The sequence below is a fragment of the Oikopleura dioica genome, chromosome XSR, assembly GCF_907165135.1.
Source record: "Oikopleura dioica chromosome XSR, OKI2018_I68_1.0, whole genome shotgun sequence".
NCBI lineage: Eukaryota > Metazoa > Chordata > Appendicularia > Copelata > Oikopleuridae > Oikopleura > Oikopleura dioica.
Window position 1 is genome coordinate 5,060,367 of NC_137294.1, and position 26,718 is coordinate 5,087,084.

Sequence of the window (26,718 nt, forward strand, 5' to 3'; positions counted from 1 at the left end):
TAGTGGCTTCAGTTCTTTCCAATATATCTTCTAATGCCCTGTACATTTGCTTTGGAGCAAACTCAGGGAGTTGGCTTTGCACGACACGAGACATCATAAAGGTAAGATTCGCCATGGTCCCCGAGCCATCATTTGACACTTCGAAGGAATTAAGGAATCGTGGGATTTTTCCAAGGTATTGTTTTCGAGCATCCATGGTTTTAACTAAGCAGATCAATTTTTATACTTTTGAAGCAATAATCAACGATCAGAAAGCAGAAAAAGCGGGTGTGCGCTCCGCGCCTGTCTTAAAGGAAACCCGCAACTTTCTAGAATTGATGGCCTTGAGGGCGTTGTTGAATTCAGGTTATAGGGACTTTTGCTGATTTCTAAAATGGTCTTTATAGCCTCGATGGCCATGATGTCCTTGATGGCCTTGTCGACAATCTCTTTTTCTTTTATCGCCAGAGAGAAATGAAAAAAATCGGTCAAAACGAAAAACACAAAGAAACCGACTTAAGCCGACCACCCACCGACCAAACCCCACCACCGATCAAATCAAAAAAATCCATGGTAGGATCGTTCGGTGCCAATATAAACCCCACCATTTCCGACTAGGTCGAGTTTTTGGTCGGGTCGATGGCCTTGATGGCCATGCTGGCCGTGATGGCCTTGATTGCCTTGTTGACAATTTCAGGTTCATCCCTATTAAAGGTGTAACGAACGTAAGTGATCTTAATTCTCGGTCCGAGCCAGAGTTGCAGATTTTTGAAAATTTTTGTGAGCTGAGCTAGCTGAGCTGTGGTCGAAATTGAGCTGAGCTGGCCCCTTGAAAAGCAACTGAGCTGAGCTGGATTTTTCGAAAAAATGAACTGAGCTGAGCTGAGCTTGGGCTAATTTGAAAATTTTTGAGCTAAGCTGAGCTGACAATTTTTTTAAGCTGAACTGAGCTGAGCTGGCCCCTTGAAAAGCAACTGAGCTGAGCTGAATTTTTCGAAAAAAATGAGCTGAGCTGAGCTGAGCTTGGGCTAATTTGAAAATTTTTGAGCTGAGCTGAGCTGACAATTTTTTTAAGCTGAGCTGAGCTGAGCTGGCCCCTTGAAAAGCAACTGAGCTGAGCTGGATTTTTCGAAAAAATGAGCTGAGCTGAGCTGAGCTTGGGCTAATTTGAAAATTTTTGAGCTGAGCTGAGCTGACAATTTTTAAGCTGAACTGAGCTGAGCTGACCCCTTTGAAAACAACTGAGCTGAGCTGAGCTGAGCTGGATTATTTCGAAAAATTTGAGCTGAGCTGAGCTGAGGTTTATCTGTTAGTTTTTGAGCTGAGCTGATGATTTTTCAAACTGAGCTAGCTGAGCTGAGCTTACAATTTTTTCAAGCTGAGCTGAGCTGAGCTAGCTGAGTTGAGGTTAAAATTGAGCTAGCTGAGCTGATCTGACTTTTCTCGAAGAACCATTGAGCTGAGCTGAGCTGAGCTGGCCCCCTTGTAAAGCATCTGAGCTGAGCTGAGCTTGGGCTTATCTGAAAATTTTTGAGCTGAGCTGAGCTGACAATTTTTTAAGCTGAACTGAGCTGAGCTGACCCCTTTGAAAACAACTGAGCTGAGCTGAGCTGAGCTGGATTTTGTCGAAAAATTGAGCTGAGCTAAGCTGGGGTTTATCTGTTAGTTCTTGAGCTGAGCTGAGCTGATGATTTTTCAATCTGAGCTTGCTGAGCTGAGCTGACAATTTTTCAAGCTGAGCTGAGCTGGGCTAGCTAAGTCGAGGTTAAAATTGAGCTAGCTGAGCTGAGCTGACTTTTCTCGAAGAACCATTGAGCTGAGTTGAGCTTGCTTTCTTCAGAAAAATTAAGCTGAGCTGAGCTGAGCTGACCCTCACCTCGAAATCGCTGAGCTGAGCTGAGCTGAGCTGTAGCTCATCTAGCTCATATAGCTCACCTCAGCTAGCTCACAAAATTTGTAACTCTGGTCCGCGCTATTCCGATTTACGGAAAATTGTAAAATGAGGGAATTATAATGGCCTAAATTCCCTTTTATAATTTTAGACTTGTAATAGATATATCTGTTTAAAAAATAAGTCAAACGATAATTATAATAAATAAGTATAAGAAGGACCACCGAACATACTGTTTTTTCAGAATTTTTCTGCGCGAGGCCCATCTAGGCCAAAACCGTGGGGGAAGTCTTTAAAGCATACCTTCTGTCTTCGTTTGAATTCTACTTTCTTTGGAGTCAGTCGTTGGCAGGATTTCTTCTGTTTTTGATTTTTTCTGCAATTAACAAGCGTCTTATATAATTTTAAGAATAAATATATATATTTAGTATACCTGTCACGGGTATCGAAAATTATTAACAATCTTTCTCTTAGCTTTCTCTTCTTCTCTTTCAATTTTGTGTGTTTCACAGAATTAACTTTCTCGAAGTGAACTGCCAGCCAGAAATTAGTTTGGAAATTTTTTCATACTGTGATTTTGATTGATGCATCCATTAAATAATCATTAATGAGCGAGGTAGTTCCGGAATCGCGAGCGCATGTGTACACTTCACCGTCGATCGATATTGAAACAAAAATTTTCAAAATCAAATGAGCAATATTTTTGCTCAAAATTATTATTTTCAAAATTAAAAAAATAAAAAATGTAATTTAACGGCAAAAAAATTGTTCTCAAATGACCTCAGATGACCTCAGATGACCTCAAATGACCTCAAGTGACCTCAGAGCACTATTTGATTACTTTTTGTAGTTTGTAATTTAATAAAAGTATATGCTTTGTATTTGCGAAATTAGTGCAAAACTAATCCTCAAAAAATTTTTACAGCCCAAATGTTGCCCGATTTGCTTCAATTTTCGCAAGCACATAGATTCGACTATAGAGATTCCAAAAAATTAAAAAAATTTTGTTATGGAAAAATTTTGCTCTATGAGCAGTTAAAATTTCGGAATTTCAACCTTTATCAAGTCCAAATGTCGAAAATTTCGAAGATTTGAGCAGACTCTAAAAACGTTTTTTATACAGTTTGAGAAGCTCTTTCAGATGAGCCAATCAGAAAAAAAAAAATTTTTTTCGACCTGCCACAATTGGAGACTTCTACCACTAGAAATCACGGCGCTGCCACGGCCAACTTTGACAGAAAGCAAAAATTCGCCGAAGAGTGCCTTTGTCTACCCTTCACCTGAAAAACCGCCTCTTCAGGAGCGTTCGAATAATCAAACACATGATTTGACCGAAGCTTCAGAAGATCACAGTAGATGCTTGTTCGACGATTCTGATAAGGAGCCTTCTGTCATCGAAAAGTCTCATCAAGAAGAAAAAGAAAACAGTCCTGAATCTGCGACCCCTCGTTCCTTTCGCGAATTCTCCACGCAAACTCCTCCATATTTATCACCGGTTTCTGAGGTCTTATGTCCTTCTATTCCGCCAGTGACTGTAACGCCGATCGCCCCTGCAACCTCTTCCGGGACCACTCTAAAGAGGCAAAACGAGTTCAGTTTACGAAGCAAGCCCCTGAAACTTCCAGTTCCAAAAGTTCCTGCCGCCCTTGAAGAGACCATCGACAACGACTCTTTAAACAAATCAAAGAGCGAAAATCTGCAAAATCCAAGCAAAACTAAAGATATCCCCGACCCTACTTGTGCGAATTCTGAAAGCTCCGTCGTACTCAAGCACTCCCTTAACGATGTTAAATCAACACTGCCTAAATTTCAGGGATCCATAACGGAGACAAGTTTGTTTGAGTACTTTGAAAAGTCGCTTGTCCTGCCAAATTTTGCCGCGTGCGAAGATCCTTCAGCTAATTTGACGGATGAAAGCTCGTCCTCCGAACATGCTCGCAAATCAAAAACGTCCAGCAGTTCCAAAAGCGTGCGGCGTATGTCTTCGAAAGAAGGAAGATGTGAGAGGAAGGAAGTTTCCAAACTAGACAACACGCAAAAGTCTGAAATCAAGGAGGTCGACGTGTCATCAGATTACCATAATAACGAAACATTTGCTCTCCAAGGCGGCTCCAGAATAGAAACTTCAAGAGAAGAGAACCCAGCAACGCCCACTGAAACTACCTGCGAAACACCGGGAAAGACAATTTCGCGAAAATCTTCCACTACCTCCTCGTCATTCAGTTTCCCACCACCACCGGACTTTATCCAATCGATAGTGGTCCACCCTTCGCCTGAGAAGAGAACTCCCAAGAAGCAGAAGACCGGTGACGTTTCCAAGAACGCCAATCTAGACAAATCTGGTTTAGCAACGGTGCTCTTTGAAACAAACAACAGCGCCCTGCCCTCGATGATGCCGGGGTCCATCATCGACTTGGTCAATGTTCCCACGGAGCCGCCTCCTCCCTCCTTGATGATGACACCAGTCAAGGAAGATCAGATTCTCGCGGAAGATCATCCTGCTAATTTGACAACAAGCGAGGGGGCACAAAGCTTCCACCTGGAATATTCATTCTCGTCGATGGAAAACTCGATTGAAATCATAGAAGACGGAAAAAGTATTGCGCGAAAAGTGGAGAATCTCTCGGCTACAGAAGAGCAGCCGAATCTCAATCTTAGGAAAGTTTCATTTTCCGTGAATCGAATCATTCACTCATGAATTTTTATTTCTGAAAACTCGCAAATGATCAATAATGGCGAAAATACCCGAAATCGTTTGCGAAACATTTTCTCAATTAAATTTTGATGAATGAAAAAATTGAAACTACGAAAAGCTCTAGCTCAGAAGTAGGCGAAATGGACGATACAAAGCTGCGACTTGAGCTGAGAAAGTTCAAGGTTTGCGTGCCTCCATGTCTCACCGATGCAGCCAGATGTCGATTCAAAGGCAAATTGCGAAAAATGCGCGATGTTGGAGTCGAATTTTCAGCCGAACTTATCGAAGCAATTCACACAGTGGATATTCGTGGGCCACCTACTGGGGAGAATAATTTACGAAACAAAGTTTGCAACGATTCCCGCACTCCTGGAAAAGATCCCAAACGGTAACGATAAGGTGCAAAAAATTTCAAGCACCACCGTCTTTCTTTAGATTTTTCAATTACCTCCTCCTTGATCCGCGGAAGACAAACAATCTGACAAGAAGAGTTCAGCAAAATCCGAATCTGTCCAGTGTCGATATTTTGAAATGTTTCATGAAATCAATTTTCTACGTAGGAAAAGGTACATTAATTCGTCAAACTTTGATTCGAATGTAGAATTCTAGGCACTGGTACTCGGGCGCACGCGCACATCAAGGAAGCGATGGACTTCAGTTCCAAGAAGCCTGGTTACAAGATGAAACTGAAAACCATTCAAGAGATTTTTGCTACGCCGAGGTCGAATGTTCAACCCAACGAGGAGCAAAACTATGGCCTGCTGGTTTGCGAATTCTCGAAAAATATTAGCAACGCTCAGGCGCTCAATCAAGAAGCTGCTATGATCGAAGGAATGGCTTCATTTATCTCCGTTTTTTAGTTATTTGAATGAATTATGAAAAAGAACTTACGAGTGATAGCCTCCAAAAGCAATCAATATCGAGAACTTGACGAATTATAAACGCGAGAAGTTCTCGTTGAAATGGAAAGACGAAGACATTCGCGAGCTCGGGGCCGAGTTGCTCTGCCAGGCCTGCAGAATGTACCTCATTGAGAACGAGCATTTTCTGTATCCTTCACATGTGTAAAAGCACTGTTTTTTTATTTTTAAATATTTTAATAAATCCCACTTCACTCTTTCAAGAAAAAGTCGAGTCGGCTGTCAACTTGACCAACTGCATCGAGCTAAACTCGCTCCTCCGAAAAGGCGATTTTAGATCATCATGCAGGATCGATTTTTCTTTTGTTGAGCGGTCTTCAAGTTGAAGATGTGTTTTCCTCGCGGGGCGGACCGCCTCAAACCGTGAGAATCGTTCGTTGACGTGAGTTGATTGGGTGAGTTTGCTTTACTGAGTTGGCGCCCGTTCCCGCCGAGCCGCTCTGCTTCACAACACACTCCTCCGCTCCCACTCTCAAAAATATAATTCAAAAAAAATCTGAACATCTATTGCGGCGACGAGAGAAGCTCGCGTTCAAGAAGGAGAAAGGCTGCGGAATTGTTGTTACGAAAATGCGCTTTCTAAGAATTAGATGATTGGTACTAGTGTTAGTTACCGAACGAAGTAACGTCTAGGGAAAACAACCACACAGTCACAAGCGGAGACAGATGCAAGTCACAGAAGGTAATCACTGCTACTGTAGATTACATTAAGGCATCCTTCTTTTCTAAGAAATGAGTGCAAGAGTCAATTTGCGCATGATTTTTTTTCTTTTGTGGTTTATTGGAAAATGATAGTCCAACTTGTTTGACGGAAATAGCAATAACGAACCATCTACAATGGGCTTGGTAGATTACAGACTAAAAATTCCCTTTGAGAGTGCAGTTTTAAAAAAAATAGTCGAAGAAATAGGTGCTTCAAAGAAATAGTTTATGTTTTCAAAAGGTTCTGGTTCTAGTTGTTGTTGACAGTTCGTTTCGTTTTCTGCTTCTTTTGTGGAGGTTCTAAAACTATTTTTGAAACGACCGATTTTCTAAGAAAACTCACCAAGGATATGATCCCATTCGGTTTCGTTAGCAACTTCATCTGATTGATTAGCGAACCAAGCTTTAGCCATTTCGGAATGGCGAGGAGACCAGGCCTGGTGATTGCTCCCGTCTCCAAACTGGAAGTGAACCCAAGTATATTTCATCGCTTCGTACATCGCATCTTTGACTCGCGGGTTCTTCCCGAACTCATCTCTGTAATCCTCAAGATGGTAGATGTCCTTCTGAGGGATCCAGGCAATTTGATGGGTGCCGTAGAAGTAGATCGGCCAGTGGAACTCGGGATCGTTAACGGGTGCAGGGAGGTTTCCTTGGTCTCTGGTGGGGCACCTGTTCGGTCGGATGCAGTCGATCCGAGCTGGCCATGCAGGGTAACTTCTCATCTTGGCGAAGACGAGGTCGCCACTAGCCAGCGGGTGAACGGGAACGGTCGCCATTGACAAGGTCTATTTTCGTACTTTTCGCTTTTGTCTCTGAAAATAGAATTTTTGATTTCTGAATTGAAGTTCAAAAGCGTGAGAGGTGGATGATAAGTCTAGAAACTTTTTTCTCCGAGAAACAAATAATCATTCGAAAAAGCACGATGTCTAGTGATGAAAAATTAAGTGGGTCCTTTTTGATACGGACCAATCTGGAGTATTCATTTAATTTTCGAATTTTAGTATTTTTCTAATGTATCCTTTTTTAAATAGGGCGAAGATATTTTACCTAGTACGAGTGAATAAAGTCTCTTTTACGTTTCTTATTAGTTTACTTCTTCTCTCTTTTTGCAAAAATAACTTTTTTTTGAAGAAAAAGTTTCCTTCGGGGAATTTTTTTGTTGTTTTTAAAAGCTTTTTCTGCTCGAAATAAAACTTATTCAGCTTGTTTTGGAGCTTAGAAAATAAGAACGAACCGATATCTTCAAATTATTTTTGTCACCTTCAGTATTCCCACTCGAATCTAAGTAGACAGTCGGTTTTAGCACTATTAGTTCGCAATTTGCAATTGAGTTGGAGCGTCGCGAAAATTTTCGGCGCGAGGATGGGTTTAAAAATCATCTATTTTCTCATAATTCTATATTTAGCTGAAAACGAACTTCCGAAGCCCGTGATACCCAAGCCGATTGGTTCTGACGATTCCGACAAGGGGAGCAAAGCAAGCGATCCCGTCGAAATTATCAAACAAAATGAAGACGATGCAGAGAAAACTACGCCGCCCAGATTGCCCAGCTGCGCGAGGAACGACCTGTTCAAAGGCTTACGAAGGAAGCGATGCGCGAGTACATTGCCAATCCTTGCAACACGACGTTGATTATCAATCACGCAAAGGTAGCGCAGAAGTCATACGGAACTGAAAAGCGATTCTTTTGCCCTCCTCCTACTGTTTATCTTCAAGGAAAAGGTAAATCTACCACTGCTTGTTTGGGAAATGACGAGGAATACTATCCAAAATTGTTGTCGTCAAAGAAATTTAGGATGGAAACGAAAGCAGAAAGAAATTTCCGAGCGAGAGGGCTACAACTCCGGCGACAACGAAATCCATGCTTTTATTGGGATTGGCTCACAAAACCAAGAATTGCAGCCACTTCATTTGGAAGCAAAAGATTTTTGCGCTGCAAAGACCCTCTTTATTTCAGGTTTGTCTTGAATTCAATTCGATTCAGATTCTTTTGAAAAAATCATAACTAGGGACTATCACGGGAGCGCGAGGGCCCCATTTTCGCTTTCCAAACTACCCGAAATATTCATCCATTTTTCTTGATTTTACAGACAAGTATGTTTTCTTACCTGCTGATTCCAAATATGATAGAAAAATTTGCAAAAAAACAATGAATATAAGGAAAACATGGAATTTATCTTTCAAATAGGCAGATCTTCTAGGCCCGTCTTACCCCGTCATTCTTTTTTCGATATGTTCTCTATCAGACACTTATCTTTAATCTCTGTAAAAATGTTTTTACGCGTGCTTACGCGTCTCTTGAAATCATCCGATAACTAGAGGCATGTCGCAACTCGCGAAGGGCCCGGAGCAGCGTCGCCCGCAGCGAGGGCCGAACCTTTCGGTGGAAGGTGACAAAATGAGTGGTTCGAATTCTTGCTGCAAGTTCAAGAGCTGTTTTTACTACCGAAAACTGCTCAAAATAAACTATTTATTGAAATTTCCGCTCGGTGAATTGATTCCGATTAGCGCGCGCTCAGTGTGAAATAGGTCTAAAAATAAGTGTTTGTTCTGCGAGCTTTTCAGGCTTATTAAAGGCTTAAATTGTGAGCTCTCTCAATTAATAATCACGAGCAAAAGGTTTGCTGGCAAGATTACTTTATTCAAACCATTTTTGGATCGAAATATGCAACCTGAAAGGTTAGAATAAGAGGTACCATCTTCGAAAGTTTAAAGCGCTCTCTCGCGCCACCATGTGGATTAATTGAAAAAGTAAATACATATTTGGAATCAGCGTAAAAAACTGTACAAGATGATAAATTTTCGAGGTTATCGAAGCATCTTGATTTTTCCGTGAAAGTACCTAATCATAACTTAGATGGGTCAAGTTTACATTTTTGGTAAAGGCTGATTTAGATGCTGACAAAAGAAAGCACTTTACGCTGAATGTAAAGATGTTCTACGGGAATGGTGAAAGCCTGGGCACTTTTGAGTCGCGGACAATCAAGGTCATCTCCAAACCGTCGAAGAAGAAGCAAAGGTTTGTCTTTACTCGTTTGACTCTGGCGTCTAAAATCTAAACTCGTAGTCTCAAGAATACTGACTTGTGCATCTTAGGTGGTACTCAAGTAGCTTTATTTAATCGTCTAAGATCACAGACAGGTAAGCCTCCAGTTTATATTGAATCACGATTTGTGATTTGGATTGAATTGGATAATGAGCCGCGTTTAGTTTCGACGAGATACCTTCATGTGGAAGAAAACAACTTCCTTGCGTCTTCGAGCGAGTGGGGATCATTTAAAATCCACTTGATTCCGGACGATGAAATTGAGGGCGAGGAATTCGACACAGAGGAGGGATACATCCACTATGGCAAGACGGTGAAGCTTGTTTGTACAGAAACTACCATGGCACTGCCCCTAATGGTGATTAGGAAAGTCGACAAAACCCAAGCGCTACTGGACGCAGGTAAAAATCTTTAACATGACTCAGAGACGGAAGGGATATGCGTTCAGATGATCCAGTGTCGCAACTTCACAAATGCTGCTTTCATATCAAAAACACGCCTTCGAACTATCTTTGCATCCAGTCAGAGAAGATTATCCAGCACCAAGCTGAGCCCGTCCAAGGGGACGACAGAAAACACATTATTCCAGGTAACGATCAATTGCTAATTCCAGTTAACAAATTGGATTAGACGGCTGCGCTTGGACAATTATATCAACAGACCAAGCAAAGTACTCCTTCTTCGAAGCAATGGGCTCGACAGCCGAGCTTCCCTCGCCGGTTCCAGTTATCGACAAAGTCCTGCTCAACGGTTCTGGAGAGACCGCGTGCATAGACATTTGCGGCAAGCACTTTAGTTCCAATTTAAAGGTGTGTAAATAACATTAATTGATTTTTAAATGGATTCATAGGTTTGGTTCGGCGAATGCGAGGCCGAAACGATTGTCCGATCAGATGAAAACATGATCGCAGTCGTGCCCGACCGGAGCTTAGTCCAGCCCGACTGGGACATCACAAAATCGAAAGACAAGTTAGACGTAAGATCAAAAAGTCCTTGAAATAATGCTAAAATACTCTAAAGGTGCCGATCAGTCTGGTGCGCTCTGACGGCGTCATCTTCCCCTACGAGCAAGAGAACTTCACATACTGCCCAGAGCCGGAGGAGGCTACAGCTCTGCCTGTTTCGTGCAGCCCAAGCGTGAAACGCCCGAGATTGGACCCGGACATTCATCCGACCATTTCTGAAATGGGAAATGGAAGCAACGCGCCCGTTTCGGTACACACGGCTAAAATCATTTCAGAGTCGACTTCCGTGGGCGACTGCCACTAGAATAGAGCAGAGCACACCCAGCCAACTCAACTAGAGGTGTAGTTGCTAATAGCACTTACTTACAAATTCAAGCGCTATTCTAAACGCTAGCTCTTTCAAATTTTAACCGATCTTGTTGATTTTCATGTGTGTGCTCGTCAGGCATATTTTTTAACTGCTCTTCATTTATGTTCCGTTCTTTTGTAAGTTAACTGCGTTTTCAGATAGATAACCTGTCACAAGCAGCGTTGGCAGGCGTCTGGCAGACAGAAAGCGGCGCGGAGCAGCAATACCTGCACTCTCTATACTCACACGCGCCCAACGGAAGCTTCATGCCCAAAGTGGAAGGCTCTGTGGAGACGGCCGCCAGCTCCCATCTCCACCAGAACAACCCCGCTGCACCAATCCAAGCAAGTTCGCAGACTCACTCAATCAAGACCGACTATAGCAAGCTATAGTGCGAGTAACTCCCGGCGAACTGCTAGACTTGTACAATCCTTTTCAATTATTATAATTCTAAGCCTACTCAATAACTTTAGCTGTATTTTTTTATTTGCTGCCCAAGTGCTCACATGTACTTTACCTTCTTTTCAATTTACTTTGCTATTTTGCCATTGATGCGATTGAATATTTCAAGAAGCGCTAACTTATAAATAATTACTGTATAAAAGATGGAATAAAGTTCGATCGTTTCAAAATTCGATGTTTATTATTCAAGTATATGTAAAGGGTCAAGTGTATGCTTATTGGTGTAGGCTACAGATTGAAGATTATTTATTTATAATATCGGTGAAGAGTTTATCGGCCAGCGAGCGTACATGAGTCGCCCGTCGTTCCAAATCGATCGTTCTCGACCATATTGAATACTATACACGAATTTATGCTATAATTATGTCGCCTTGTGCTTGTTACCTGAGCGCGTAAAAATGCGGCGGAGCGGTAACACAGCTCTATTTCTGCAGTATCGACAGCGTCGGCAAGATCGACGCCCATGCAGTTCACCTTTTCGACGCATGGGCTGAGATCGTCGCGCGTAAAGAGCGGGATCAGTCCGTCGAACTCGGCCTTCCAGACGCTCGTCAGCGTTGTAAAAATCTTTTCGTGCATATCAGGATTCGTGGAAACATAGACACCTTTCAGCTTCTTCTTTTGATTATACTGCTTTACATAATTCGTTAAGCCTGAAATGTTATAGTTAAAAAACGTCGGAGAGAGAAGATTCGGACCTCGAATAGCTTCTGTGCTATTGCTAGTCAGCTTGCAGAAAAAGTCATCCTTCTTTTTCTCGCAGCTGTCCGAAAAGTCTTTCTCGAAATCCCATCGAATCGCCAAATAGTTGCTTTTGTCGAGACTATTCAGCTCGAAGAAGTCGTTCACTATCTGGTGGATGTACTTGGGTCGCTTCGTGTACTTGATGATGTCCTCGAGATAAGCGTAAACGAGTGCGCCAGTTTTTTATGCGTACCTTGAGCCATTTTCCCTCGGGTGGCGACGCGCGGGTCAAGAACGGAATGAGCAGTTTCTTCTCGCTCTCAATAAAATTAATGTATGGATAGAGCCACAAGGTGCACGTGTCCGACGCCACGGGAAATTGCTGCTGCACATCCTCGACCTTGGGCTGCAGCTTCACCATTTTCTCCGTGAAGCCGGGCGGGCTCAGCTTCACGCCGTCCGCCAGCGTGCAATCCTCGTCGGTGTAAATCGGATCAAAGCTCAGCCGCTGCTCCAGCTCCGCGATGCGCTTCCTCGTGTATTTGGAGCAAATGTTTTGGCCCAGCATAACCGACGTAAACTGCTTTCTAAATATTAAACTAAGCCGAGGGAACCTGATTTGATATAGTTAAATATACGGCTCGTTCTCAGACCCGGATAATCCAAAATAGAATAAAACACCAAAATGCACGTAAAATGTTACTTAATCAACTGTGTGTTAATCAAAATAGTGAAAATACTGAAAATATTACCCGCATTTAGCTATAACATCTTCCAGCGAGCAGACATTGACTAGTTTCGAAAGCTCGTCAACGTCTATTCGAGCGCCAGCGGGAAGTCCCTCTCCCACCATCTTAAATGATTCATAAACTCCTTGTTAATGCTGCTAATAGAACCTTAAACGCGCTTGGACTGCGCTCGCGCCAAAAAGGGGGAACGCAGACTGTCCTGTTCATGAAAAAGCCCATTAGTAGGGATTCACGGAAGCCGCGAATCTGCTCGGCTGGTCCCCACGGCAGCACAGGAATCAACAGCTTGCTTTTGTCCATCTCGTACATTGGGTTCGGCGGGTTGGCAGAGGATCTGGCGTGCGTTAGAGATATGCGCGCGGTATTTATAAAACTGATAACTAAATGAGCGAGCCCGTGATAGCAAAGTGGTAACGCTGCCTAAGTACATGACACTTCTCGGGCGAGACTGACTGTAATGAGGGAATGTCGAAAAAGATAGATGACAGCTTCGAGCGGAATCACAAAAATTCTATCCAAAATTTAAGAGTTTCGTTATGACTCAGATTCGCTCGAAAAAAGTTCAAAGACGGAAATTAACACGTGAAAGCGCAACGTCTTAGGATTGAACGTCGCGTCCACTCCATCTAGCCGTCGGATTTAATGCGAATCTGAGCTCAATTTACTTGATTTCACGTTGTGGCTGGCGCACGGTGAAGAGCGAAAGAAATGTGCCGAATTTGTGATTCCGTAACAGTGAGGATGCTGGCTTTGGAAAGAGGTTTGGCGCCTGCTCCTGGTTGGGCAACCCTTGGACAGGATCAGCCGCGTTTGCGAGATCTTGAGTTTGAGGAACTTGCGGAGCGACTGGAGGAATTTCCGGGACGGCTGGGAGAACTTCTGGTTGTGCGGGGGGTGGATTCTGAATGACTTCACTCGCTAAGTCGAGAGGTTTTGGACTTTCTAAACGGATGGCATTTAAATTCGCTCCTTGATCTGGTTCTCCCAGTTGTTGCGGGACCAGTGGCGAATCTTTTTGTTGAACAACTCCCACAGTTAATTCAGGAGCTTGCGCTGGAGATTCAACAGCTTCCTCTTTGACAGGAGCTAAGCTTGGCTGGAGGTTGATTTCATTCGTTTCTAATACATTTGGCAATTCCGGAAGCTGAACGAGATTGTTCAAGGGCTGCTGATTAGTTAATGGGAACTGGAAGGGATTTTGCTGCTCTTCGTAGGCAAATGGGTTCTCCAAGTTCTTGCCGAACTGCTGCTCAACAAATTGCTGTAGCTGAGATGTAGCGCCTTGTAACGGATACGATCGTTTCATCTGCATTAGAACGCTAGAATCAGCGCTTTTGCGGCCTCTGTGGAGTCCATATCTATCAATGTCGTCGTTTTCAACAAATAGAAAGTAAAAATGCTCACCTGTGTAGAAGATAAACCTGGGAGAATACCACAATTAGAATAAGAAGATTGTGGAGCAGGCTCGACCCTAAATGAATGTTTACGGGCGCTGTGGCGGGTGTAAATTTGAAAACCCCTAATTGGAGTAATGCTAGAGTCCGATAAAAATGCGCTGCTGTTTTTACAAAATTGATTTAAGCGTTATCTGATCATTTGATACATGGCAGGCGCCGGTCTAGTTCTCCGGGGAGGAGAGGCTCAAGCCACTTTCTTATCAATTACGACAACGAAACGCCATCGAATATTAAAATCTATGCATTGTTTTTTACCCTTTTGGCGGTGACTGTAGCAGCATAAAATCGCGATTTTCCATTTCAAAGAGCGCCAGCAAGTCGATCTGTTTTCGCCTTTCTTACTTTAATTTTTGCTTTATTTTCTGTTAAAAATTTCAGTTCGATTTCGTACCTGTGCTTTTTGAAGACTTTGGGTGGTTTGAGTTGCGAGTTTGCCATTCTAGCTTTCTCTTCATTTTGAACGGAACATTTTTCTTTAATCCTCAGAATTTTCTCTTTGCTTCGTTATTGCTGTGTGTTTCTCTATTTTACTGATGCAACCTTCTGTTTCTATTTCAATTTGCACGTTAACTCTATTTTTGTTTCAAACAAGCTCCATTTTACGTGTGTTTTATATGCAACCAAGTGAGATGCGAAAAATCGGTCCAAAGTCGGAATAGTGTGGAGGAGGGCTGGCGCAGGCAGCGCGGTCCGGTGTGGTGCCACAGTGTTGGTGGTAACCACTGCACCTCCACCGGCTACTAGACAGGGAGGAGGCGCAAGGCCCGCGCCCTATCGCGCCCATTGTTCGGGACTATGGTTGGCAAAAAGCCGCGTAAAGAGCGCGAGTACTAGACACGGAACACGGCAAAAAGTAGAATCGCCGTCGGTGATGACGCCCTTCACTGTGCAGAATCAAATTTCCGCTGAAATAATACAAGTCCTCAACAGCCGACACCAAAGTCTGCTGAGTACTTTTGCGATTTTCTCATTAATTAGAATTTTCCTCTTTCTCTAGCGAATTCTTGATCACCTTCTAAAGCCTAGCCTTTGCTTCAAATATAACCTAAAATAAACTTTTCTCGCGATAACACTAAGCTCTTCCAACGATAACAAAGTGCATTATTTATTCTATGCAAGGTTAAGTCGTTTAAATTCAAGTGTCGAAGCAATTTGTTAGACTTCTTTATCTTTATTTCTTTCTTTAATGCGTTCGGATCGGAATCCTTTCCAGATTTTGGATATTTTTCTAGCGCTCTAAATCTTATTTCACGAGTGAAGCTTGAACGGAGAGTAGAACTTATTTGAAAATAAAGCATGTGCTGATGCAGCTGTGTTGGGCTTTTCAATAATGCGAGAAAATCGCACTCTTTCAATCACCAGAAAAGCCTCTATGGCACAAGAAAAGTGGCTAACTAAGCCTTCATTTTCATAACAAACGTTTAACGGTACTTCCGCACGAAGAGCCACTCTAGCAAACGACATAATAACCGGCGGGTCGAGATCCGTATTAGAAGTACCCGCCCCATGATGAAAAGAAGCTCATCAATCAAGAAGCACTTCCCCAAGTTTGAGAAACTTGAATAATCTAGACCTTGCTCGGTAATTGGAAGTCTCTTCGCATCCAAGTATTCAATTCTAATGTCCTGAAGTTATTAATATGCAATAGGTTTTTATATTTATTCCAGTATGACGGTGAAAAGAGAGTGGCAGAGGTTTGTGCGGTGTGTTTTGGTTCAATTAAAGATGTTCCAATGAAAAAGATAAAGAGAGAAAAATTAATTAGGCAATTGTAAGGTCAGCTGATTTCAGTAGTGGTAATGTCGCGCGTGGTTGCGGACTTGTTCTTCTTTCTTCTTGAGTGTCTCCTTGTTCTTTGCGAGGACCTCTTCCATCCTACGCAACTTGTCCTGCAAGTAGCCAAGGCATGAGTTCTTGTGATTTTCCTTTATCTTTTCAAGCTTTACTCAGCAGTTATTTCAAATTTGGTTTGCATAAATATAAAGCTCTTTGCCTGGAACGATTGATCGCAGAATCGGCACTCGACGATACCTTCGCAGACTTTCAAGTGCTCCAGTCGTGTTTGGTAGTTGAAGGTCTTCTACAAAATTGATTCTACTAGCAGCAGAGCTCAAAAGAACTTACAGAGCATTGATCAGCGGTGCATTTGACCATCATCCCCTTGAAGCAGGTGTCGAACAGCTCACATGGAGGAATAAGTCGGTCTATCAAGAGTCATAATACTCCTCCTCACAAGCTTAAGCAATTTAATGTGAGAAGGAAGATTATTCACTCTTTCTTTGGAAGAGTCAGCGTTGCAATAAGGGCATTTAAACTTGGAGCCACTCTTGCACAGTTTCTCGATGCAACCAGTGCAAAACAGCTGTCGGCAACATTCGGACTCCGTTGGATTTTGGAAGAAATCCATGCAGATGGGACATGTGAAGTCGTTCTCAGAAATGTCGATCGCATGCGCCACTGGCTCCCATCGAGGCGTCTTCAGGAGATCTTCCTCCTTGATTGCAGTCTTTCTTTGACTTAGAGTCAGTCCGTCTTGAAAATAGGTAAATGCTAGTTACAATTGACGAATGTACCAAATCCAACTGGTGAAGGAGTAGAGCGACTGTCAGAGTAATCAAGCTCGTCCACTCGGATTTTTCCTTGATTTTACTTAAAATAAGCTCTGAAAAATGTGTGCATACCTGATCCAAATAGACTGGCATCTTCTTCGGAGGAGGAGTTTTTATAACCGTCCTCTGAAGAACCAACAGAACAATAACTGCTCCGATCAGATGAGTCAGATCGAAAACCCACAAAACCGTCTTCATTATAACTATCATCATCCACATAGGGACTAGGACTCGCTGAAAGATTTTAATGAGTAGTATTCTACCATAACTATAGTCAAAAGGAAATAACTTCGGCTTCTATCATTTCAAGGCGCAAGTAAAAATAAATAATTTTAATAGCGGTATATACCGCACTTACGAGAGCCACTAGAAGCAACAGAGCTAGGAGGACTGATGCAAGGATTTTCATGTCTCTGTCCTTGTCCTTCTGCTATCAACTCGCCCGTAGAAGCCCCTGACGAATGACTGTAGGAGATGGAGATGTCCGACTCAGAGTCAGTCTCACGCTCATGGTAGCAGTCAAACCCGCCATAGCATCGTCGCAGCATTTTCTTCGCTTTTCAATTTTTCGTTTTCTTCAAAAAAGTCAAAATTGTATAATGACCAAGTTGAGGCTTCCCCATGGTTTAAATAGGCCCTGTCGAAGATTCTGGAGTTATCGGACAGATTTTGAGTCATTTAGGAGCACGAGCCAAGTTATCCGGCTTAATTTTGAAAAATCTGAAGCTTTCATGAACGGAATCGAGGGATTTCGAGCGGTTGGAGATTGTCAAGTCTGATCAAAATGTACTCCAAGGAATTCAGCGAGGATATTCTGTGGTTGATGGAAGACATTATTGAGTCGCCGCTTTCCCACTTCCGGAGTGTAGCTGCTTATCCGTCAATAGATAAAGTGTTTGTCTTTGAGCTTTATCTGTGACACGCTATCGTTGCGAGCGAGTGACCAAAAGCGATCTGGAAGCAATTCAAGAAAAACTAATCAGCCCTATAAAATTCACATTCGCCGCGCATTCTAGTCTCAAAATGTAAAAAAAAGAAAGAATCATCACATATGTAAACCACAAATTCAGAGACCGAGAAGATTAAAAATCCTTATCGCTTCAAAGTACGTAGCTTTAGCAGCTTTGATTCTTTGTGTTTGCCTGCCAAGGTGTATTAGTAGACTAGTAGATTATTTAAAATAATATTGATTACGGGCTAAAAAGTACAGTAACGCCGCTAGAGACTGCGCGACGCCCCGACAAAGATTACCATGTCAAAATCGTTTCAGAATGACGGAAGAAGAATGTACCCGTGTTTTTGAAAAGTCATTTCGAAAAGAGCTGATTTTCAAAAATGAAAAAAAGCAGTTGAGCTTGGCGCGCCCGCCGAACTCGCTCTCCTTTTCAAATTTGCCCAAGAATGTTAAAAAAAGCGGCAAATGGTGACTAAATCAAACGGCTTTCTTTGGTATTTCTACGTTTTAGATTTTGTTTGACTGTTATTATATTGCTCTTACAGATCGATTCGAACACAACGTTGCATAAAAATGATTATAAATTATAATCATCATTAAAAGTCTGAATAGATTAGCTGAGCTTTAAAGTGCCTCCGTAAGAAAATTTTAAAACTGATCACAATCAATAACAAATTGCTCTGTTATTAATAAATATTTGTTCACGCTCTATATCTAAATTGATGACAATCGGAGGTAGAAATTCCAAATGAAGCGAGCCGTGGAAATATCAGATTCTTGCTAGTTTGTGGAGAAATTCACTTCTATTTGTTTTGATACTGTAATGAGCTTTATTAGTATTTATGCAGTAATCAGTAAGAAACTCATGGAACCTGTGTTTAAAACCTGAGTCAGGGCTAGGAAGATCCCTAATGTAAGGCCGCTTTTTTTTAATGAAACCGCAAGGCGGCTTCACGAAATTATCCTTCCAAGCTATTTCTAAATTACAGTCATGCCGCCTCGCGGCTTTTCATTAGATCTTCCACGCCCCGACATGCTTTCAGGTTTTCTTACGCCCAGGTTTGAGCTGCCAAATGAGTGAGATATTATTGAAGTGAGACGCATTCTTTGGATACATTCATCGGCGCTGCGTTCTCGGCGAGTGGGGGTGCGAGAGCGGCGTCTTTTGGGGGGAGGGAGTCTCCGTCCGTTCATCGAGCCCGATCGAGCTCTTCTAGCTTGCTCTAATTAGGAGTCACGTGGCACTTTGTCCGAAGTGACGCTTTTCGCCTGGCTCTCGGCAGTTTCTCGATTTTGGTTCGTTCTGGCGGGGTCCAGGCTGCCTAACCCTGAGACGCACGTCAGCAGAGAGAATCAGAGAATCAAGAACGCCCGGCCCAGGAACACCTCGACCGTCAGCCCGAACTGTAAGTACAAGAGTAACACCCTGCGCAATCCCAGGCAGCTCGAGGAGACGAGAACTAGGCAATAATTATTGAGGAAATGAGGCTTTTTTGAGTTTGGCGGCACGCCCCGTGAATGGAAAAACGGCCGAATCAAATCGAGCACAGCAATTAGAAATTTATTTTCCTCAAATTCAGAATTAGGAATTTCAATTTTTCACAATGTTAGAAAGTGTTTGTTTATCTTGAATAAGAAAATCGGAAATTCTGAAAGAAGAATTTTGAAAGTGCAAATAACGGAATGAATATTTCATTAGTTTTTCTTAATGTGTTTTTTTATTCTTTATTTATTTTTTTCCTCATTTTTAAAATTTACAGGTAGAATTTATTAAAACAGATGTTTATTAATTTTTAAGCGGGAGTATTTTAATTATGTGTTTATTTATTTCAGAAATTTAAAAACTATTTTGTAAATTGAAAATATCTATATTTTATATACAATATTGTTTATATACAATATTATAAATAATAAAATTCCGGATCGCGAAAAATTCAAAACGCGCAAAAAGGCCTACAGACACGTTTTTCATAATTTTCCCAGCCACGGTCTCTCAGTTTTTGCGTAAAAAGCGTCGCGCTTTCGTAATTATTCGCCCGAATTCAAGTTCAAGGGCGAGTTTAATTCTTGGCGGCATTTGCTTACTACGCTCGTGGTGCGTCTGGGCCGGCGGCGGCCAATCAGCGCCGGGCTCCATTCATGGGAGCGCCCTTTCCAGTGCCGGCCAATCAGCGCGCTGCTGGCGGACTTAAAGCGCGCAATTCGAATTGCGCACTTTGTTATTCTCCACTAAAACCAGCTCAATATTTTTCTAAGGGGCTCGTGTTGAATGCGCCCCAACGCGCGGCCTCCACCACACTCATCGCTACAGCCACCCTTTTTACTATAAAAATACACTTAGAATTTTTTGTCTTAAAAAATCTGAAATCAACGAAGAAAATCTAGATATTTTCATCAGGAATCGATACCGCGCAGAATGTAAGTCCAAATAAACTAGCTCTGATCAACAGATAAACGCAATTGAATGAATAAAAAGATCATTTTTAAAAAATGGAGTCAATTGTAATTATGTTAATTATCATCTTATTTTGAGGTCAGCTCGTAATTATTTTGGAAAACCGTTTCTTTTCTTCTTCATCATTTTCAAAAGCTCTCAACTTATCATCGATTCCTAGCTTTGAAGTCTTTGGAACCAAAGTTCTAGGGCGCCAGTTTTTTACTGATAAGGATGGACAGTATCTAATAAAGTAAAGCCCGAGGCCCAGGCGGTGCTCGATCATTTTTTTCGGCTCTTGAATTTCGGCTTAATTTCTTTAATTTCGCGTGTTTTATTGTTTCTTGGAAGCGGTATATAATCCAACTATCAGGGGTGTAAAGATATAGAATCTATATTGAAATCGCGCGTTGAGACTCGCCAATTTTCAACAAGAAAAAGAGAGAGCCCGGGCGAAAATAGAGTTTACATTTTTAGCAGGAGCGAAAATTAAACGTTGTTCTTGGCTTGGTATTTATTTGGTCTCTGGGACGGAAGTTGCCCGCGGAACAGCGATTCACTCTTTTCTTTTCTTTCTTCTTTAGGTTAAATTTAAGCCCCTAAAATTTGACATTTATAACTTTTAAGGCCGCTCTTTTAGGGATACGTTTTTTGAGAATCGTAAATTTAAATCTTTGGGTGGGAAATTGACAATTGGGCGACTCACTCTTCTGTTTCGTAAAGACACTTTTTCAAGCGCGTTTTTAGGAGCGCAAGATTGGAGGAAGGAAAAGATTTGTTTGCTAGTAGGGATTAAATAATCTGGTAAATTCGATCTGCCGATTCTGAACGGCTTTTTCCACGTAGTTTGGTCGAGACCGGGACCAACCTTTCCACGTTCGATACGTCGCTCCCCGCGGCACAATTCGAGAAATTCGAAAGAGACTCTCTCCTACTAGAATACCAGCCAGACCTCGAGAAATTTATTTCCTATTACTACGGAGCGGCTAATGAAGAGCTGCTACGTTTGTCAATGTAAGTCCTTGAAGCGGAAGCTTCGAAAAGAGAAAACAGCTGCTTTTTCTTTGATTGAATATCACTCCGAACTCAGCGTGAGACTCCAAAGGAGTTGATAGATTGTCGATGCAAATCTATGGGAGCAGTCTTTTTAGGTTCCCACTATGACGACTTAGCCCTTGCGAAGTCGCATATTCCCATGGATATTCCTACTCGCTTTCTCAAATTCGAAACATGACGTATTGAATCGAGTCGATTCTTTTTCAATAAAACTATATTTGAAGACATATACTATATATGATATATAGGCCCTATATGACTTTAATATTATTTCAGTATAACAAAAGGAATATTATTAATTTCACTTATATTTTGCAAATAATATTCCTTCCGTTTGTTTGTTTATTTTTTGTTTGAAGCGGTAATCTGCACAGTTACATACTGGCTAATGCTTCGGGGACTTGACGCCCCGATGCCAAATGTCCATAGTAACACCTAAAGTCTCCATAAGCCCAGCGCACAAAAAAAGGCAGAGAGTTCTTAATCAAAAACACAATCGGTATTTTTTGCCTTCTTTTCTAATAGGCTTTATTTTTAGATAGCTGCTAGCTGACGCCGGAGCCAAACTGGGTGCCTTATGTCTGGACGGCGATCTGGGTAAGTCGTGGCTTTTCGTAGCGCCTTGTCATCTCGTACGGGCCATCTTGTTAGAAAACTGATCGACATGTCTGTCCGGAATTCAAGTTTTAATGATATACAGGGCGCTTCCTGGCCCTCTCTACTTAGAATTAACTTTCTCGATTTCTCCATTTTCGACTAACGATAAAGATATCACACGTGGCAGGGCGGAGGAAACCGGAATCTGGTTTCACTTGCGTGAAATGCTACTACTGCAACAGGCCGAGCATTTAGAGCCGGTAATCTGGACCGGTTTCGGCGAGGGTGTGAGTTTCATTTCATTCTCACACCCGACTTTTCGAATTTAGTAATTAGAGGATAAGTATTATCGGCTTAACTTGACTGTTACAGTCATTATCTGTTCACAGGATGCTCGCAATTGATCATTTTCGGAAGAGATCAATATGATATTGACAATAGAATGATTTTTTGCCGATCACTGTTCCGCTCTACACAAAAATTTTACGCTCCGATTATGTCGTTTTAATCCGGAAGAGATTTTTAAGAATCGTCCCTTCCGGTCGCGTTTTTGGCGCACCGAATCAATGCGTTATTACTTAATAACGCTTCATAAACGCTGTTCAATTAATCATCGTCTTGACAGTAGCGAACAATGGCAAGGGGCCAAGGGTCCCAGTCAGTTATATGGACGATCAAAAGTATCGAGCTGTTTGAGATCAATTATTTGAACTTGAATCCTGGACAGGCCATCCTCCCACATGTGCTCGAGCTCGGGCTATTTCTTTAACACGCTTGCGATATCAAAATTTCTTCGTTTAGTCAACTCAAGTCTCACGGAAAAGGTCGGACTCTCCGCACCCCGTCGCATGCAACGCCGAAGAACGAGCTGATCACAAGTTTCCTCAGACAGCGACCGCCAAGAATCACCCAGCCAAATGTAAGATTCCTTAGTTTGAACTTAAAAGATCAAAATTGGAACTACTGGGTCTATTTTTTACTGAAATGTTTTTGAATATGTCCGAGATTCGGTAAATAGAATTTTCTTCTCTAGATAAATTGTTGTTATCCTAATTTGTCCCTGAGTTCTATCTCATTCACTGAAAGAGAGATCGCAATGGCAGAGGAATCCATTTCATTAGTTGTCCCTATTTCGAAGATGACATTGAAAGAATCCCCACCAAAGCCGGCTTGTAGGCCGCTAGTCTTTAAGAAAAACAAGGAGGATGACGCTTCGGTAAGAAGAGCTGTGAGAGCTATGAATAACTGAAAAATGAGCGAAATTTCGAGGAGTCTAAGTGAGAAGGTTTATTTTTAGCGCCGACGCGTCTGCCTAGGGATACCTTTTCATTGAAGAATTTTTAGCTTGCTCCGATATCCGCCTTCTTGAAACTGGAGCCCCGCGCGGCGCCTCTCTAACTTGACCACAAACTCGGCTTCCTCGCATCATTAATAGTCTCCAGCTTGTCTACTCCCTTTAATTGGGAAGACGCAATTGGAAAGTTTTACATTTTTGATTACACATCAGCGAGACGAAATTTGAATTAAAGAATATTCATAAAACCGGGCTTATACTCCGCGTTCCGACTCAGTGGCCGCTTTATCCGACTTTCGGTAGTTGTGTTCCAACGATAGAATTCAGCCAGCGAGAAATTTAGAGACCAACTTGATTTGATTGTAACTCAACTTAGTGATGTAATCGCCTACGAATGACGATTCTTAAAATTTCGACTATTTTTAGGGCAAAGAGAGAAAATCGTTTTAACAATGTTTAGCGGATGAGTGATGAGTCCTCAACAGATGCATCTACAAATCCAGCTGCCGAGGAACGAGTACCACAGCCCAAGAGAACATGTCCACTGCCAAACATCACATGGGCTGAGCGGGAGCACGTCTGGGCAGAGCTGATCAAGCGCGAGAAACGACACAGACTCGACATGAAAGTTTTGAGCCATCATCCCGAAGTGACTCCGAGAATGCGCAGCGTTCTCATTGACTGGTTGATGGAGGTCAGCGAAGTCTATCGTCTCCACAGGTAAAGCATCAAAACATTGAGCAGCATAACTAACAGTAGCCAAGAGAAACAGTGTACAACGCCGTGACATACGTGGATCGTTACTTAGCCCGTCAGACGCACCCTGTGCGCAAAAACGAGCTCCAGCTGATAGGCGTTTCTGCCCTTTTCTTCTCCGCCAAGCTGGAAGAGATCTACCCTCCGAAGCTAGTGGATTTTGCCTACGTTACCGATTCGGCGTGTACAGAAGTGGAGATGAGGGAAATGGAGCTGATAATGTTAAAGGTTCGGTTCCGACTTTTGTTTTTGGAAAGCTGCCACATCGTGAAACCTCATCAGGAAACGGCTAGGGGGATCGGCGAGGGATTAAACTAGATTTCAATCAAGTCCTTTAGAAGCTCCAGTGGGAGTTGAGCACGCCAACAGCGATCAGCTGGCTCAATCTCTACCTCCAAGTCGCCCAATTGCCGATGAACAACGATCACTTCCATCTCCCGCAGTATCCACAAGAGACATTTGTCCAGATCGCCCAGGTTTTTTTTTCGTGAAGAAATCTAATGAAAATTTAATTATTTTAGCTTATTGACCTCTGTCTGCTTGATATTCAATCGTTGAAGTTTTTGCCATCTCAGCTTGCCGCTGCCTGTTTATATCACTTTAGCTTGGGGTCGATCATTTTACAAATCATTATCTAGTAGAACTTGAAAATTCGGGGCTTGAATCAACCCCTTTATTAGTAGTGAGGATATTGCACTCGACTGCTCCGGCTACAAAATGGAAGAAATTGCTGCTGCAATAAAGTAGGCAACTAATTTTAAACTCACGGACTAACAAATACCCCCAAGATGGGTGACTCCTTTTGCCGAGACGATTCGTGACGAAGGCCTTGCAGCATTGAAGTCGTTCCGAAAAGTCAAAGTAGAGGACGCGCACAACATTCAAACCCACATCAACAACGTTACTGTGCTTGTAAGTTTTCCTTTATGTTGTCAACGCGGATTTTAAAACTTGCTGTCAGGAGAAAGCGCAGGCATTACAGACGAGTCGTTTCTCGCAACTATCGACGACATCTTCAAGCCGATGGAGCGCCACCCCTGAGACGCCGACAGACCTCAACATCCTCGTGACCCCTCAAAGTGAGGAGAGCTCGAAAGAAAACCCCTCAAATCCAGCTTCCACACGTTCCCGAAAGCGCCCCTCGGTCGAGCCAGTCGCCGCGCACATTGACCCCAAACGGCTAGCATCAGAAAGCGGCGCTTTCCCAGCAACACCTGACACCTCGCCACTGGCTTTGAGCCACTCCTCCTCGTTGTCCACGTCCCCTAATGCCGGCCAGAGTGGCAGTGCCAGTGGCAGCACCTCCGAAATCGCCCCCGAAGACATTGAAGACGACGAAGATGATGTTCCCGAGCGAGTGCCCTTTGCGCCCCTCAAATACGAAGAAGAAAGCCAAGACTCGACTGGGAGCAGTCTCTCAGCGACTGATCTCGCCGAAGAGATTGATTTGCCACTTGAAGACGAGAGTGCCGATGTGCAGCCGATTAGTTAAACTTAGGAAGGGGCTGTCAATCTCGCTCTGGTCAGTATTTAAAATAGAGTTTCAAAATCTCTCTCTCTCTCTCTTCAAATTCACATCCCTCCCACAGTTCTCTTCCGTTTTCCAGGCTGGAAAACATTCTAGGCCGAGAAAGGTGAAAACAAGGTGTCCTTCTCGAAGGCCTGCTCCTCGTCAGTTATCTTCCGTTATCGAAAGTAAACAGCGTTTCTGGTGCGCGTCAAAAGCGAATTGGAATATTTCAATACCCCTCTGTATTATAAGTTCAATCCACGTTTGCGGCCTTCCCCACAATTTCTTCCAAAAAAGAAAATACAAGCATTGTGCCCTGCTTTCTTCTGCAAACCAAAATTAATATCTAATAATGCCCTGTGTTAGTAACCCTGCTCTTGACCCCGAAACCCTCTTTTTCGACAATTTCAACACTCAGTTCAAGGATGCACTCGCCTTAACTCTGTGCTCTAAAAATCAATTTTGCCATAAAAAACAGAACATAATAACAACGCAGCATTCGTTTCGTCTCCTGTGATGGCGTAGCTTAGGAACATAATTATTTCGCTGATTTGACTGCCATGAACTGTATAATTTTATTTGAACTGTATTAAGTCTGTATTAAAGTTCCTCTTCAACCGCGTACTCTTGTTGCTTCTCTCTTCTTACAGCAGGAATTACTGAAAATAAGCAAGCTGCAGGTACAGAATATTCGAGGAAGAGTTAAAAGTATGTCTGACAGCGATGAAGATAAACGAGCCTCTCTGCTAAATGAAGATAAGGAAACAGGCTTTGTTTTTCGATCAGCAATGCGGCTGCAATTCAGCTAGTAGAATAGTAGCATGGTGTGCCTTGAGCTAACCCCAGAACAGATCAATTTCTTGATTGTAAATTTTGAAGGGAGAGAAAAGAGAATTCAAACTTTCAAAGTCGATGCTGAGGATGAAAATTACCGTGAAACTCAAAACTCGACAGATTTAGCAGCAGTTGAGAAGGGTTTACATAGGAAAGGTTCTTTATTTTAATATTTCTGGACGTTACGATAAAAAGTCTAGAGGCACGCCCTAAGTGATTAGTAGAAATTTGAACCGCGATAAAAAGGCACACTTTAGCGATAACGAAAGAGCTGGTAATTACGATTGTCATTCTTGGAATACTCTTTGTGATCGTCATTTATCTTCGAACACGGTATTATTTAAATAAGATATGTGTACACTTTATCGGATTTTAGAAGCTGCCTTTCAAAACGAATGAGAAAAACAAGCGTTGATAACCGATTTTAATCTCTTCCTGTTAACCTTACGCCGCCAAACTAAAATTTCACCCCCCGCCGCCAAATGTGCCATATATGGCACATCATCTTTTCCGTCGTCCTAGGCCCCATATAATGGCCGAACCCGAACCTTAACCAAGATCCGAACTCAAACCAGAACCCGAGCTCAAAAATGAACCCAAACCCAAGCCCAGACTATTGCCCGAAAATGAGTAAAAATGGAAGAACCCGAAATGATGACGGAGAGAAAAATGGGTTTTGGAAAGCCCTTGTGCCATATATGGCACATTTGGCGGCGTAGGGTTAAGTACCATTAAGAATTTCTAGCGACAATAAAGTGACTTTACAGAAGG

General features: G+C 42.5%; 7 protein-coding genes across 9 annotated transcripts in view; 3 read left to right on the forward strand and 4 right to left on the reverse strand.

Annotated features, from left to right (window-relative positions):
• The window catches only part of LOC145708712 (uncharacterized), a 72,994-nt gene extending 60,056 nt beyond the window's left edge, over window positions 1–12,938 (reverse strand). Inside the window, exons 1-7 of the mRNA XM_081786411.1 lie at window positions 12,871–12,938; window positions 12,593–12,784; window positions 12,449–12,549; window positions 11,950–12,283; window positions 11,711–11,906; window positions 11,397–11,665; window positions 11,245–11,350 (exon numbers count right to left, since the gene is read on the reverse strand). Coding sequence (XP_081642537.1) covers window positions 11,255–11,350; window positions 11,397–11,665; window positions 11,711–11,906; window positions 11,950–12,283; window positions 12,449–12,549; window positions 12,593–12,754 — 1,158 coding nt within the window. The 5' untranslated portion in view covers window positions 12,755–12,784; window positions 12,871–12,938 and the 3' untranslated portion in view covers window positions 11,245–11,254. The remainder of the gene's footprint in view (window positions 1–11,244; window positions 11,351–11,396; window positions 11,666–11,710; window positions 11,907–11,949; window positions 12,284–12,448; window positions 12,550–12,592; window positions 12,785–12,870) is intronic.
• Window positions 4,688–5,425, forward strand: LOC145706714 (structure-specific endonuclease ANKLE1-like). Its single transcript, XM_081784147.1, has 3 exons — window positions 4,688–4,953; window positions 5,001–5,131; window positions 5,175–5,425. Exons 1-3 carry the CDS (start codon window positions 4,706–4,708, stop codon window positions 5,423–5,425), a joined length of 630 nt encoding a protein of 209 aa, XP_081640273.1. The 5' UTR covers window positions 4,688–4,705.
• LOC145708715 (hepatoma-derived growth factor-related protein 3-like) lies at window positions 6,268–7,355 on the reverse strand. The gene is made up of 3 exons (XM_081786415.1): window positions 7,238–7,355; window positions 6,531–7,002; window positions 6,268–6,487 (listed from the first exon to the last, which is right to left on the reverse strand). Exons 2-3 carry the CDS (start codon window positions 6,964–6,966, stop codon window positions 6,438–6,440), a joined length of 486 nt encoding a protein of 161 aa, XP_081642541.1. The 5' UTR covers window positions 6,967–7,002; window positions 7,238–7,355; the 3' UTR covers window positions 6,268–6,437.
• Window positions 7,553–11,162, forward strand: LOC145706735 (recombining binding protein suppressor of hairless-like). Its single transcript, XM_081784169.1, has 12 exons — window positions 7,553–7,556; window positions 7,596–7,629; window positions 7,704–7,912; window positions 7,986–8,147; window positions 9,086–9,209; window positions 9,258–9,331; window positions 9,401–9,637; window positions 9,685–9,825; window positions 9,867–10,045; window positions 10,087–10,212; window positions 10,257–10,451; window positions 10,709–11,162. Exons 1-12 carry the CDS (start codon window positions 7,553–7,555, stop codon window positions 10,940–10,942), a joined length of 1,719 nt encoding a protein of 572 aa, XP_081640295.1. The 3' UTR covers window positions 10,943–11,162.
• An 82-nt stretch (window positions 12,939–13,020) lies between the features above and the next one.
• LOC145708713 (uncharacterized) lies at window positions 13,021–14,556 on the reverse strand. The gene is made up of 4 exons (XM_081786412.1): window positions 14,294–14,556; window positions 14,158–14,243; window positions 13,850–13,916; window positions 13,021–13,803 (listed from the first exon to the last, which is right to left on the reverse strand). Exons 1-4 carry the CDS (start codon window positions 14,338–14,340, stop codon window positions 13,107–13,109), a joined length of 897 nt encoding a protein of 298 aa, XP_081642538.1. The 5' UTR covers window positions 14,341–14,556; the 3' UTR covers window positions 13,021–13,106.
• A 1,553-nt stretch (window positions 14,557–16,109) lies between these two features.
• On the reverse strand, window positions 16,110–17,082 carry LOC145706738 (uncharacterized). Its single transcript, XM_081784172.1, has 5 exons — window positions 16,870–17,082; window positions 16,584–16,745; window positions 16,476–16,541; window positions 16,175–16,434; window positions 16,110–16,127 (listed from the first exon to the last, which is right to left on the reverse strand). Exons 1-5 carry the CDS (start codon window positions 17,057–17,059, stop codon window positions 16,110–16,112), a joined length of 696 nt encoding a protein of 231 aa, XP_081640298.1. The 5' UTR covers window positions 17,060–17,082.
• A 1,647-nt stretch (window positions 17,083–18,729) lies between these two features.
• On the forward strand, window positions 18,730–25,734 carry LOC145708709 (G1/S-specific cyclin-E1-like). Of its 3 annotated transcripts, none has more exons than XM_081786406.1 (10): window positions 18,730–18,872; window positions 21,495–21,553; window positions 22,355–22,472; window positions 23,308–23,567; window positions 23,612–23,831; window positions 23,942–24,079; window positions 24,125–24,203; window positions 24,280–24,346; window positions 24,392–24,515; window positions 24,565–25,734. In XM_081786406.1, exons 2-10 carry the CDS (start codon window positions 21,534–21,536, stop codon window positions 25,093–25,095), a joined length of 1,557 nt encoding a protein of 518 aa, XP_081642532.1. In that variant the 5' UTR covers window positions 18,730–18,872; window positions 21,495–21,533; the 3' UTR covers window positions 25,096–25,734. The 3 variants fall into 3 exon arrangements, with proteins under 3 accessions (XP_081642532.1, XP_081642531.1, XP_081642533.1); XM_081786405.1 differs by lacking the exon at window positions 18,730–18,872 and adding an exon at window positions 19,676–19,884; XM_081786407.1 differs by lacking the exon at window positions 18,730–18,872 and adding an exon at window positions 20,460–20,914.
• The last annotated feature ends 984 nt before the right edge of the window (window positions 25,735–26,718 follow it).

What these genes read in the sequence shown, in the direction of transcription:
- LOC145706738 (XM_081784172.1), bottom strand. Translation starts at nt 17,059, where the DNA reads ATGCTGCGACGATGCTATGGCGGGTTTGACTGCTACCATGAGCGTGAG. An exon ending in TGTTGCTTCTAGTGGCTCTC is followed by an intron (nt 16,746 to 16,869) that starts GTAAGTGCGGTA and finishes AAAATCTTTCAG; the next exon opens with CGAGTCCTAGTCCCTATGTG. An exon ending in TCCTTCACCAGTTGGATTTG is followed by an intron (nt 16,435 to 16,475) that starts GTACATTCGTCA and finishes CCTATTTTCAAG; the next exon opens with ACGGACTGACTCTAAGTCAA.
- LOC145708715 (XM_081786415.1), bottom strand. Translation starts at nt 6,966, where the DNA reads ATGGCGACCGTTCCCGTTCACCCGCTGGCTAGTGGCGACCTCGTCTTC. An exon ending in CGAATGGGATCATATCCTTG is followed by an intron (nt 6,488 to 6,530) that starts GTGAGTTTTCTT and finishes AAATAGTTTTAG; the next exon opens with AACCTCCACAAAAGAAGCAG.
- LOC145706714 (XM_081784147.1), top strand. Translation starts at nt 4,706, where the DNA reads ATGGACGATACAAAGCTGCGACTTGAGCTGAGAAAGTTCAAGGTTTGC. An exon ending in CCTGGAAAAGATCCCAAACG is followed by an intron (nt 4,954 to 5,000) that starts GTAACGATAAGG and finishes GTCTTTCTTTAG; the next exon opens with ATTTTTCAATTACCTCCTCC. An exon ending in AATTTTCTACGTAGGAAAAG is followed by an intron (nt 5,132 to 5,174) that starts GTACATTAATTC and finishes GTAGAATTCTAG; the next exon opens with GCACTGGTACTCGGGCGCAC.
- LOC145706735 (XM_081784169.1), top strand. An exon ending in CCGAAGCCCGTGATACCCAA is followed by an intron (nt 7,630 to 7,703) that starts GCCGATTGGTTC and finishes AACAAAATGAAG; the next exon opens with ACGATGCAGAGAAAACTACG. An exon ending in CCGTCGAAGAAGAAGCAAAG is followed by an intron (nt 9,210 to 9,257) that starts GTTTGTCTTTAC and finishes CTAAACTCGTAG; the next exon opens with TCTCAAGAATACTGACTTGT.
- LOC145708709 (XM_081786406.1), top strand. Translation starts at nt 21,534, where the DNA reads ATGTCTGGACGGCGATCTGG. An exon ending in GAAGTCTATCGTCTCCACAG is followed by an intron (nt 23,568 to 23,611) that starts GTAAAGCATCAA and finishes ACAGTAGCCAAG; the next exon opens with AGAAACAGTGTACAACGCCG. An exon ending in CATTTGTCCAGATCGCCCAG is followed by an intron (nt 24,080 to 24,124) that starts GTTTTTTTTTCG and finishes TAATTATTTTAG; the next exon opens with CTTATTGACCTCTGTCTGCT.
- LOC145708713 (XM_081786412.1), bottom strand. Translation starts at nt 14,340, where the DNA reads ATGGCAAACTCGCAACTCAAACCACCCAAAGTCTTCAAAAAGCACAG. An exon ending in AAAGTCTTCAAAAAGCACAG is followed by an intron (nt 14,244 to 14,293) that starts GTACGAAATCGA and finishes CAAAAATTAAAG; the next exon opens with TAAGAAAGGCGAAAACAGAT. An exon ending in CAGGTTTATCTTCTACACAG is followed by an intron (nt 13,804 to 13,849) that starts GTGAGCATTTTT and finishes CGACATTGATAG; the next exon opens with ATATGGACTCCACAGAGGCC.